General features: G+C 33.2%; 1 protein-coding gene across 1 annotated transcript; it reads right to left on the bottom strand.

The window, feature by feature from the left end:
• Positions 1-6,418: 6,418 nt before the first annotated feature.
• Positions 6,419-13,285, bottom strand: LOC141837487 (protein neprosin-like). The gene is made up of 9 exons (XM_074724874.1): positions 13,281-13,285; positions 12,248-12,409; positions 11,991-12,165; positions 7,887-7,973; positions 7,591-7,803; positions 7,301-7,471; positions 7,160-7,213; positions 6,902-7,051; positions 6,419-6,787 (listed from the first exon to the last, which is right to left on the bottom strand). Exons 1-9 carry the CDS (start codon positions 13,283-13,285, stop codon positions 6,419-6,421), a joined length of 1,386 nt encoding a protein of 461 aa, XP_074580975.1.
• Positions 13,286-13,589: the final 304 nt, after the last annotated feature.

Here is a 13,589-nt window from a genome sequence, read left to right as displayed (position 1 = left end):
CTGATGCCATTAAAAAAAGCCAATGGACAGTACTGATGTAGAAATTAGAATATTGTAGTTGAAGTGTATTGGTCAGCATGCACAATCTATATTTTTCCAAATAAGTGAATTCAATCAAAACAACCATCCAGCAAATAATTTACTTCATCCTAGCTTCTCATCTTCCTTTAATTTCTTTCTCACAATTAATTGATTGCAAGGAGAATTCAAGTAAGTTCCAAGGTGCTTGGCATACTGAATTAACTAAGAAACTGCCAAATAAGAAGATGTCTACAATTACTGCTAACTTATTATTAGAGGCGACACTCCGTTGAGACTCCACATCAACCTATATTGCCCATCCGCGCAGCAACCTATATTTGCCAGCTAGGGTATATATGCTCTTGTTATGTTTTTAATTAGCAGCTTTATATATATTTTGGCCGCCATGCACATGAGCAATAGTTATTCTGTTACGTATGTGCATATATATATATATATATATATGTCATAGAGAAGTTTCTGTCAATTACTTCTCTATTATTAATAAAATGCCACACACATGAAGAACAAATTGCATTCAATTCATTCTTTTTCACATATAATTAAGATATATATATAGTGGTAAAAATAGGACTGGTCCTTGTTATATATTATGTTGTTCATCAAATATTTTTACTAAAGCTAGCTAGCTTGATTTGTTGTCATGTGGATCGACCATGAAGCTAATTAAATCTAGTGCATAATTGAATTATATTGCTCAGTTGAACATTAATTATGGATAGGGGTAGCTGAACTGATTTGGTCTTCCATATATTCTAATCAACAAGTGATTCCATATATGTCCTAATACATAAAACAATAGGATTTACGTATATAAATTATTTTTTAAAATGTTAATTTATAACTATTATTCAAAGTTTAGTTAATTTCACAACCTATATATAAAATTATTATATTATTTTATATTTATGTTGATGTACTATCAATTTATAACTACATAGGAATCAAACTCCTCGATTCCAAAGAACTCGATCACTTCACTCCCTTGGCTCGACCATCTGATTTCCTTAACATGATCACCTGACTTCCTTAGCTCGGTCACCCTTGGGATGAATAATGATTGTGAATATTCCAAGAACACTTGGCATCATATGGATAGAGGAGCGACTACGTAGTTGTCAGACATGGTCTCCCATGATGCCTCCCACCAAACACATGGCAACCAGTGAAGGGAGAGACTAATAATAATTGTCAGATCTACTTCCCCACTGGCTCATACAAGGAGGAAGGAAAGCAACATATCCGATGTGGAGATGTCCTTCTAATGGTTATATAAACCCTAGAGAAAATAAACCCGATCAAGCAGGTCCACACTTTCTCACATTAGCTCCACTAAATTTCTCCTCCTTCTTCTTATTTTCCTATTCTTCATACCTCAACTAACCCTAACTTGGGTATTCGAGTGGCCACGCCTCAGCCATTCTAGTCTCTGCTGGAGTGTTGTAGATATTCCCAGTGTCCTCATCATCATCAGCTCAACATCCTCTTAGTCACCAAAGTTTTCAATCTCACTCCCTTTGGTAGTTGTCTTCCGCTGACTCACCAAACCACAATTTTAGACAGAAATAAGTTAACGTCATCTGTGGGAAATCCGCCTCCACTGAGACGTTGAGATGGTAGAATTTGAAGACTTATCGAGGGTACCACCTTTGTGAGAGATGTAGTTCGTGATGAGATTATGACCAGACTAGAGAAGAGTTTCAAATATAATTGTTTGATTAAACAACACAACAAATGTTATAAAGTTCTCCTCTGGCGAATCCTACTCCTAAGAAGAGGCCCAACGCCTCAATCGAAGTACCACACATTCCTCATCTAAAGCTGATGATTCTGGTTGGCCCACTCCCTGATTTCGACAGGCCGCAGAGCAGAGTCGCAATCCCACTCGAGGAATACTCGTATGGTCAATGACAGGTGATGAGACCCCTCGGCCAAACCAATGTAAAGGTAAAGAACCTTTATGTGTTGTTGAGAAGCAAGTATCGGTCACACCTTTCTCGACCACATTTGGATGATGAACTACCTTGCAATTTTTAAGCGCCTAGCTTGGGGAATATAACGGATCAATTGACCCTGAAGCTCACGTGAGTCAATTCGATCACGTTGCTCTATTACACTGATATACAGAGGGCGTTAAGTGTAGAGTCTTTCTAACAACTATCTCCAGCCTTTCTCAATGGTGGTTCGACTGACTATCACCCCTCATCCATCTAGACCTTTGTTGACTTCAAGATCGCATTCCTACATCACTTTGCTAGCGGTAAGCAGTATTGCAAAACGTCTCTCAATCTGTTTGCCTTAAAACAGACACCCAAAGAAAGTCTGAGAAAATATATATAATAGTTTAATAAAGTGGGCATGGATGTCCCCTCGGCCACCTCTGAGGTACTCATAAACGTTTTTTCTCAAGGCCTACAGAAGGGTGACCTCTTCCAATCCCTTCTCCTGATTACTTTCGATAACCTTTTGGACCGAGCAACGAAGTAAATCAACGTGAAAGAAGTTCAAATCGCAAGAAAGAAGGAGGTTGTGATACCAACCCCAACATTGGCTTGACTGGAATGCAAGGCTCGACCATTGCCCATTTAACACAAAGATTCGTTCATTCATCCCCAATATGTCCCAATATTGATAGGGGTGAGAACGGTGCAAGAAGTGGAAGCGATCTTGACCTCTGATCTTGTATTCAATTGGGCGGATCACGGGCAGTTGCATCGATATTGTTCTTTTCATAGTTCTTTTGGGCATTCCACTTGCGCATGTCGACAATATGCTAGAGAACTCCATCATATGATTGACCCGCCCATAGGTCACCTCTGAGACCAACTTGGCAATCACCTGTTAGATACACTCGGGCTAACAATTCAAATCACCAAGTCCATCGATGGAGAAACACATCCCCGATAAAGAGGTCTCGGTCTTGGGAGCCGCCTCAACATCAACGAGAGGTTAGTCCTTGAGATTAGGGGAAATCTTTCGTACTGAGGAGACATCAATATGATCTTGGGCGGTTTGACAGATGGAGATTCAAACTGAGCCTAGAAGACTCATTGCCGAAAGCTCAAGATCTATGGGATCAGTGATAAATCTCAAGCTAAGACGGACCCCTCAATCAATTTCGGCCCTCAAGATCTCGACGGGGTCACCACTCCCCATGAAGATGCACTAGTAATATGAGTTGGCATAGCTAACTATAAAGTGGCATGAGTTTTCATCGGCACTAGGAGCTTAGTAAATGTACTATTTAAACAGGCCTTTGACTAAATGCAAATAGACCATCAAGAGCTATGGCTTGTCTGCACTGCATTGTTCAGATTCATAGGGTACGAGATGGAGTCAATAGGACATATCAGTCTCCTGTTGTCCTTGGGAGAGGAATCCTTGAAGCAAACTCGGACCACTATTTTCATAGTGGTTGATGTCCCATCTAGTTATAATGTCATTCTAAGGAGACTGACTTGAGTTCATTTCAAGTTGTGGTCTCCACTTATTACTAAAAGATTAAGTTCCCTGTGAACGATCAAGTGGGGAAAGTCATGGGAGACCAAACTGCATCAAGAAAATACTATGTAGAAGTGGTCTTAGTCGACTCACAAAAAATTGAAGAACCAAAAGAGTGGAGATTCAACTTGTCCACGAATATCCCTCAAACTCGACTGACTGAGGAACATGAAGAAATATCGATAATTCTTAAGCATCTGAATCAGACTACTTGGATAGCCATCGACCTCCATCTATGCTTGATCTGAGACTTTAAGAAGGATAACATTGAAAAAACTGTCGAGAATCACAATCTTACTACTGATTGTTACTATCATTGATATAATTATAAATCATTGATGAATGATACCAAATCAGACTTCTGTTGATTGTGTCTATCATTCATATAATTATAAATCATGATCTCTTTATTGAATAAGAAATTAAAGTATGCATGTAGTGTTGATTTTGAAAATAGGTATGATGCTAATTTTTAAAATATAATATCATGGTGATGTTGATTTTTAAAATAAATATCGTGGTGGCATTGATGTTCAAAATGTAGCACTGTGATAAAATTTCATACTTGAATACAATAGAAATTAGAAAATATATCTTTTGGAGATAATTAGGATGCGGAATCACATTTTTATTAATAAATAATTACTATAATATATAGAAATTAATAGATAACTACTATCACATATTATAATCGATTGTGGATCAAATCTTTAAATCCGATTTAGAACTTAAACTCGGTTCAGAGACATAAAATTTTGCATCAGATATAAAATAAAGATATTTTAGACGGTTCATTAAATAGAATGCTTATTTGATTTTAATTAAAAAATAAATGTGCATGTACAATTTTATAAATTATGGATATCCTTTTAATTTTTTTCTCTTTAACAATTAATAAATCGTAGATCAAATAATTATTTTTTATTATTTATTAGAAAATAATAAACAGATAAATTTAAAATGATTATTTTTTTCTTATTACTTTATCCGTTCAAAATTAGGCGGAACAATGATGATGGTAAAAAAAAAAAGAATGCACGATGATGAAGCCGTGGCGACGAGGCTGGCTAGTAATTCATACTACAAAAAATAGTAGTAATTAGAGATTGATTTCGGTCGCTAATCGGTCGCTAAATCCGATTAAACGCGATCGATTAGCGATCGATAAAAAAAATTATAAAAAAATTTATCATAAACTGATTTAGCGACCGAATTAGGTTTCGGTCGCTAATTAGCGACCGAACTGTAATTCAGTCGCTAATTTTAGCGATCGAATTAGGTTTCGATCGCTAATTTTACTGACCGAAACATACTTCGGTCGCTAAAATTAGCGACCGAAATATAATTCGGTCGTTAAAATTAGCGACCGGAATATAATTCGGTCGCTAATTAGTAACCGAAACCTAATTTGGTCGCTAATTTTGGCTGTCCAATTTGGAATTTGATTTTTAATATAAAGACTGAAACAAAAAAATCGGTCGCTAGTTTAGCGATCGAATTTGAATTCAGTCGCTAAATATGGCGACCGATTTAATATTCGATCGCTAATTTTACCTATATTTTTTAAAAATTATCAATATGTCACAATTATATTTAGATATAGTCAACATTAAATCTGTTTCTCATCCAATCTATATTTTCAATCCAAGATATAAATTACAATTATTGAGTTTATTCTCTTAATCATATCTTCCATCCAGAGCAAATATGATATTTGCATTTTAGACTTGAATTTCAAGGAGTTATATTGCTATACATCCCAAGCTAGATTTTATTATTCATATGATAGATCATGGGTGACAATTTATGTAGTTATAAATTGATATATAGTACATCAACATAAATATAAAATAATATTATAATCATTTTATAGGGTGTGTAATTAACTAAACTTTGAATAATAGTTATAAATTAACATTTAAAAAATAGTTTATGTACGTAAATCCTATTGTTTTATTTGTTGATTAGAATAGACAGAAGACAAAATCAGTTCAGCTACCCCTACCTATAATGTTCAACTGAGCAATTCAATTTTGCACTAGATTTAGCTTCATGGCCGATCGATGCACATGAACAATATGATATATAACTAGGACCAGTCCTATTTTTACCACTATATATCTTAATTATATATGAAAAAGAATGAATTGAATGCAATTTGTTCTTCATGTGTGGGGCATTTTATTAATAATATAATAGAGAAGTAATTGACAGAAACTTCTCTATGATGATCATATATACACACAACGTACGTATACTATACTTTGACAGAATAATTATTGCTTCTGTGCATGGCCAAAATATAAAGCTGCTAAAAACATAACGAGAGAATATATACCCTAGTAAATTAATAAAAATATAGGTTGTTGGGCAATATAGGCTGATGTGGAGTCTCAAGGAGTGTTGCTGATATTCTGCCTCTAATAATAAGTTAGCAGTAATTGTAGACAGCTTCTATATATATATATGGGATTTTTACCTGTGTGCCCCTGCCGTAGGGATATATAACTTAGCTCACATTTTATATTTAAAATTTTGATAATTTTGATATTATCAAATACTTTTTTTATTATATTTATCATGTAACACTAGCGGTGATAAAAGTTCGAATGACTTGGCATAGACATCTGCTGACTCGGTCATTTTTTTTATAATTCCTATATATTTGTAGATGATATATATTCTTAATTATTTTCTAGTGAAATTATTCTATTGAAAATTGTTAGTCAAAATGGAGATACAAATTAAAATTATCCATGAAAAATGCATTACAATTAGTATAAATGATAGACCAAGTCATAAACAACACCTTAATTTCTTATTCCATGCAGAGATCATGATTTATAGTTATATATATCAATGATGGGCACAATCACTACTGAGGAAGCAACCCACCCGGTCCACCATAAGCCACATTCCAAAAACCACGGTATACAGGGGCTGCTGAAATTCGATAATATCTGCCATCTGCATTCTTGTCCGGATACCCCCAGTGCGGGCCCGGAGTGAAAGGTCGCTGGTCCTCCCCTATGAACTGTGTTTGCATAAAATAGCAGGCTTTACCAATCCCTTCTTGGGGAAAATGACCATTCCCCATGGGAGGAGACGCCTCATTGTTGGGCGTATACACTGCACCTCCAAAGTCTAACGCTGTCGATGTCTCTAAATTAGGTAAAACCTCCTTCGGCCAATATCCAAGATTTATACCACCCATTGACAACCACCAGTTACCAAGCTTAGGATCCTGCATGCATGATATATATATCCATTCAATTCATATATATATGCATGTACAATCATTCAGGTGATCAGTATATACAATCATATATATAATTAAACAACTACGTACGTACTATACCTTTAGTATTTGAAAGTCGAAGTATGCTTGTGTGCCTCCGTACGTAGAAAGGTCAGTACCGGTGAAGGAAAATCCAGGTCCATGCGTTGCTGAAACTTGTATGAACCCTTTGCAATTTAAGTTCATGCAGCCCGTCTTGTAATCGTCGATCTGAATATATATATACATTATCATGCATATTATATATGTGAGGTACTTAAACACTTAAAATTAAAAAGGTAGTTTAATTAGTTGTTTTTAGAGTATATATATACTTACTGTAAAATAAGTGAAAAAACGAGTAAACGTATCGTTATATAGCCTGGGAAGAACCTGAAATTAATAATAAGAAAAAGGAATTACATGAGAAATTAAATATGAATGTATATATATATATATATATATATCAGGGCAACTTACGTGCCATCCGGTTTGAATAACATTCAGGCTTCCATCAGGACCATCGATGTCTCCGTACATCCATACTTGATTTGCAGAGCCTTGATTTGGCCCCACATTTGGGAGTGCCCATGTAGTGAGCTTTGCTTGAAAGCCATGGAAACGACTTTTCTGACTCTGGACTATCGCATACTGCACTCACAAATTAAATTCAACAGGATTTATCATTCAATTTAATTAATTAAGGAATTAACTGCTGAAACTCTACCTTAATTAATTTGTGATGATATTTGTGAGTTTTTGGTACTTACGTAATTCTGGCCGGAAGAATCAAGAACATGATATCTAGAGCCATAGCTCCTGAAGTATTTGGGTAGTTCTTTCGCCATCATTAGATCTTCTTTTCGAGTTCGCCTGATGATAACAGTTCCTGGAGGACAAGTGTCGTTGAAACCTGGATCTAAAAGTGATTTAAAATTTTCATCCATAGTCACATTGTTCTTCGTTTCAAAACTTGGTCGTATCTGCAAACACACACGTACATAGATATATATAAAGTAAATATATTTGTTGGCTAGTTTAAAAAATCATGTATATAATTAAATACCTGTAGCTTATGATTTTTCAGAGCAGGATGATCGAATGCAGGTTGTTTGTACATATCGATGCAGTCAAAAAGATCCCCAGTGAAAGACTACAGTAAACATACAAAACTATCATCAATTAATATGGCAAATAGAATATTATCAAAGTGATGATAGGACTGAAATATACTTTTAGGGTTTTGACCGGGGGTTTGTTGAGGCTTTGGAGTTCTTTCTCCAACTCCAAGTCTTCTTCCTCAGTTAAGGGAATGTTTCTTCCTTCGATCGAACAAAACAAAAGAGAGAAGAGCAATGAGAAGCAAATCAGCCATACTGATGATGCCATGATGAAACGACTTTGCTCTTCCTTCTCATGTGCATATCTATTTATATTATAAGAATTCTAAATTAAGCCAAAAATAAATGACAGTTAATATTGTACTAAATATGAGACTTGTATATTTTTAATATTAAATATATATAACAGATATTTTTGTAAATACAACTATACACAAAATAATTCTATGTATCATCTCATTAATTGATTGATTGATTACTAATAATAGCTTATATAATACTAATTGTATTAGTATATATATATATATACACACTAATCCGTAAATACCCTTTGACCCATGAGCACTTAGTGTTAAATTATTATTTTAAATTTTTTTTAGGGTTTAGAGTTACGTTTAGGATTTAGAATTTAATGTTTAAGTTAAAAGAAGTAAAACTTGAAAAATAAAAAATCATGACTATGTGTTCACGGGTTGATGTGCAATATATCACCTCTCTCTCTCTCTATATATATATATATAATATCGATGCCTTAAACATAGTTGCAAGGATAAAATTCTCTATACAATCATTGGTTATATATATTAATATATTTATTTCATATTCAATCATATTAATTAATTATATATATATTTTTTGTAACAGGGTATTCAATTTTTACTAGTTGACTAATCTCAAGATGGACTTTCCAACTCCATATTCTGCCTATTTTAAGTAAATCCATTAATGTGGATGCCTTAAACATAGTTGCAAGGATAAAATTCTCTATACAATCATTGGTTATATATTAATAGATTTATTTCATATTCAATCATATTAATGAATTATATTATTTTTTTGTAATAGGATATTCAATTTTTACTAGTTGACTAATCTCAAGATGGACTTTCCAACTCCATATATATTCTGCCTATTAAGTAAATCCATTAATGTGGATGCCTTAAACATAGTTGCAAGGATAAAATTCTCTATACAATCATTGGTTATATATTAATTGATTTATTTCATATTCGATCATATTAATTAATTATATTATTTTTTTTATAATAGGATATTCAATTTTTACTAGTTGACTAATTTAAGATGGACTTTCCAACTCCACATCCGGCCTACTTAAGTAAATTCAAGAAATATAGTGGCTCCTGACGTAGTGATCCAACATTATAATTAAGTAATTCAACTGTCGTAAATATATCCCGTGTGAAAATTGAACTTTGGTTGCTTGTATTAACTAATTATATTTATTCCGGCACCTTGTGTATAATATTAATAACTTGACTAATATTGACCTTGTTTACTCAGAAGGTTGTGAAAAAGAGAAAGAATTTTAAAATGATAGACGGATTGATTAAAAATCTATGTGCGGATTTTTTTTATTATTTTATCCGAGGCATTTTACCAAAGAACACATTCAAATTATTGAATTTTGAAAGACGCACCTTGTCTAGCTGTAATATTAATCACTTGACTAATATTGACCCTGTTTACTTCGAAGCATCGTGAAAAGGAGAAAGAATAAAAAAATAATAGATGGATTGATTTAAAAATCTCTGTGTGAATTATATTGTTTTTTATGATTTTAGCACGACATTTTACCAAAGGACATATTCAAAGTTATAGAATTTTTAAAAGGCGCGCCTTGTGTATAATGTTAATGACTTGACTCCGGTCCCTTTTGCCAACCTTTTTTGATTACCCCAACCCCATATGTACATTCACCATTTAAATCCAAACACTCATATGATGTCCATTGCACAAATTTCGAGAACTTAACTGAACATTTACATCTATTTAAATCCCCCTAATATTGACCCTATTTAAATCTATGAGCGGATTATTTTTTATTATTGTCCGTGACGTTTTACCAAAGGATACATTCAAAGTTCTAGAATTTTTAAAAGGTGTGTAATTTATTTATAAAAAAACACACTTAATTAAAAAAAAAAATACCTTTCAGACCTTTCGATTCTAAATTAAAATTAAAAAATTAATTTTCTTTAATTAAATCCAACCAAAGTGAATTGAACCGAACTAAATCAAGGAAAAAATAAAAGTGACTTATTTTATTAAGGAGTTTTATAAAAAAATCATTGATGATTTTAAAATTACGTTATTAAAATCATGATAATTTTTTAATTTTATTCATTTTTTAAAAATTTAGAGTTTTGATAAAAAATTAAAAATATATAAATTTAAAAAATGTTTATAAAAATTGTAAAATTAAAGAACGTTAATAAAGTAAAAATTATTTTAATCTTTTTTAATAACTAATTATAAAAGAAAAAAAATTAATAAAAAAAATAAAAAATTACTTTAGTATTATTTTGGTTAAAGAATAAAACATCACTATACTAATTTCGTCAAAACATCATCATTGTAGTACTGATTTGAATTCATTAAAAATTATCACTTTGATATTGATTTCTTTAAAAAAAATATATCAATTTCTTTAAAGCATTACTACGTTTGTGCTTATTTGTCAAACATGATCACCACTTTGGTATTCATCTTTGGTGATTCATAGCTGCTCTAGGACATAGCCGAGTTGGTCACCACGTGGTAGATTTGCAAAATTAAACAAGCGTCAAATCCATACAAAATCATGGAAATACCCCTCCCACATGGGGGCTATCTTCTATTTCCTGCTTGACTCCCTCCCAATGGTGTGGGGCAGTCGTGGAAGACTGCTAGAGTGGCGAATTTCATCTTTTATAAAATTTAGTGATTCATAATCCTATCAATTTATAACAATTGTTTAAAAAATTCAATCTTTTTTACTTTTGATATAATATCAATCTGAACTTATAAGACACTTCTAATTTAATATAAAACAACAACAATAACTTCTTTACATTATCCTAATATTGTCTATGTTAAAATTTGAAAACACATATGAATGAGTTTCGATTAAAATTTATTAACATACCTAAATGAGTCAATTTCAATCCAAGCTTTCTATAATAGGCCGCAGTCTATTATGATGAGAAAAAGGCCAAAATGGTTGGTGATATTAGAAAAAGACCAAAATGGCCGTCCGTGATTTACTCCCTCTGGACACTTATAGGGCCGGGACCAGGGGGCCGCTAAGGTGGCGGTTCCACCCCATGTTTAAAAACTCTTAATCCATGCCCTTATCAATTAAATAAATTATTTTAAAAATTCATATTTGGTATTGATTTGGTTAAAAATTCATATTTGGTATTTTAAATTATTTTAAAGAAATTATTTAAAACATGCAGTAGCAGCACATAGCTACCCTTTAATTTGCATCACATTTGATTGCAATGCTCACCTTTAGCTTTTTCTTGGGTGCACATCCTCATGCACTTATCACACACAAATATAGTAGCTAGCAATTCTGGTGGTTTTGTGCGTATTTAGGGGTTTAGGTCGCAGTCTATTTCAATGTGCTGGACAGCATAACAGTACAGATCAAAGACAATTGTGGGTGATATATTCACTCTTAGACATTATATATATAGTAGTCACTTCTATGGTTCACCCAGATTTTCTATAGTAAATATGTTGGACAAGTATAATATTAGATATGAAGATAAACATATGTTGGAAACACTAATTCTACTCATACTAGACTGTAATGAAGTTTAAGAACACCTGCATAAAACTTACAAAATATTTATGACAGACTACCTCTTTAGGCCTTTAATTTTCATGGAGGTACATGAAACAACCTGCTGAATCAAATCAATCAACTTCTCTTTGTCCTTGTTTTCTCCATCTCTAGCCAATATATGCAGAATAAAAAGAGTTTTTCTTCAAGTCTTCATATAGAATTGACAGTTATAGAATGTATATAACAGAAATTCTACCTTGCCCATCTCAATGACTAAAATGCTAATAGCAACAGTCTCCAAAGTAATATAAACAATATCAAGGGTCAGTGCCTTGATCAAACATATATTAAGTAAAATGAGCTTCTGGGGGCGAAAATTACCGCAAGGGTTCGAGTTGGCCCAGACCAGCATGCCCATGGCAACTTCCAAGCTGCAGTGTGAGCACAGAGAAGACAGTTGAATAACTTTGCTCAACTGCCCTTTTTCCAGTTTTGCCACCTCCTCTGCCATACATTTTCAAATTCCCAAATAAGTCCAATAGAAATGATATTGCAAGAATAGAGGAACCAAAAGAATTTACATTTTCAACAGCAAGAATGGCTGCTTGCTGAAACTGGCAATCATTTTGAGCTTCAATAGAGCAATTAGAATGCTTTCCATTATCTATATCAGTCCTAGGAAGAGGTGTGTATATTTATCACTAATGGTCATAAGCATGGAATGACACACTTGATCACCAACCGGCAAATTCTTTGACACCTACTAGGTCAAAATCAACTATACCACAAAAAAGAACTGACGAATTTCAAACTGATTATTTTTATAACTTCCATTTTCAAAAATTAAGCAAGCCGTAAAAAGAAACCAGAGAAAATCCAAGTTTCATAGTCAATCACAAAGTTTACAATATCACTAGCAATAAATTAAAAGAAGCACAAACAAGCAAGTGAAGTAAAAGAAACACAAAGAAACATGATATACTAAAACCCCAACTAATAAGTCTTAGAAGCCTGAAATTCCCAAAGAGTCTGCAAAGTGTCCTCATGCATGCTTCAGCACATGCATCCCAGCCAAAGTTAGCAACACATCACACTCACCAATGTGACTATTATATGACAAGTGAGAGGTAACCAATAGGCGTAAGACCACAAATATAATCAACATCCTGTATGAACATCCACATCTACATCCACAAGAAAGTCCATCAATGCACGTTGTGTCCAATGTCCATGTGCAAACCTATTGTATTGGCCCACAGACATAGCATAAAATACCTCAAGTAGACGACAAAAAAAAACTGCATGGATATATATATAGGGTCAGCATGTATGATAATAATGGCATAAAATTAGTAACACCTAATTAGCATGCAAGTACATTATAATCTATAAATGACCTACACAAATTGCTATATATGAAATCCTCTAGTGTGATGGGCATGCCCAATGAAACAAGTAGAACACGTAAATTTGAGCGATACAAACAAAAGAGCGATAAGTTAATATAAGGATTTCAACAAGGTTAGGTACTCTGAGACACGATTACCCCATCCTCATAATTCTTCCAAAGTCCATGAAAAAGAGAAAAGAACTCACCTCTACATGCTGTGATTACTGAAATTAATTAATGTCAAATAGACCACTAAAGATTGGAGAATAAGGTTTCCTTACTGCTACAAAATGTCGTCGCTCACTCAGGGATGATAAAGAATATGGACAGGGAGGGAACGTGTTAATACTTCAATAAATTGTTATGGTTTGTGTGTCCTTGGAATTAAAATCATTGGAATTGAATTAAACTAGTAATTAATTCAGTTATAATTTAATCTTGGCTACTGATAATGACCTTTAAATA

This window comes from Curcuma longa, chromosome 11, assembly GCF_044706935.1.
Source record: "Curcuma longa cultivar G26 ecotype Majalengka, Jawa Barat chromosome 11, ITB_CL_G26_1.1, whole genome shotgun sequence".
Taxonomy (NCBI): Eukaryota; Viridiplantae; Streptophyta; class Magnoliopsida; order Zingiberales; family Zingiberaceae; genus Curcuma; species Curcuma longa.
Note: the sequence above shows the minus strand (reverse complement) of the source record. Positions and strands in the feature narration are given on the sequence as shown.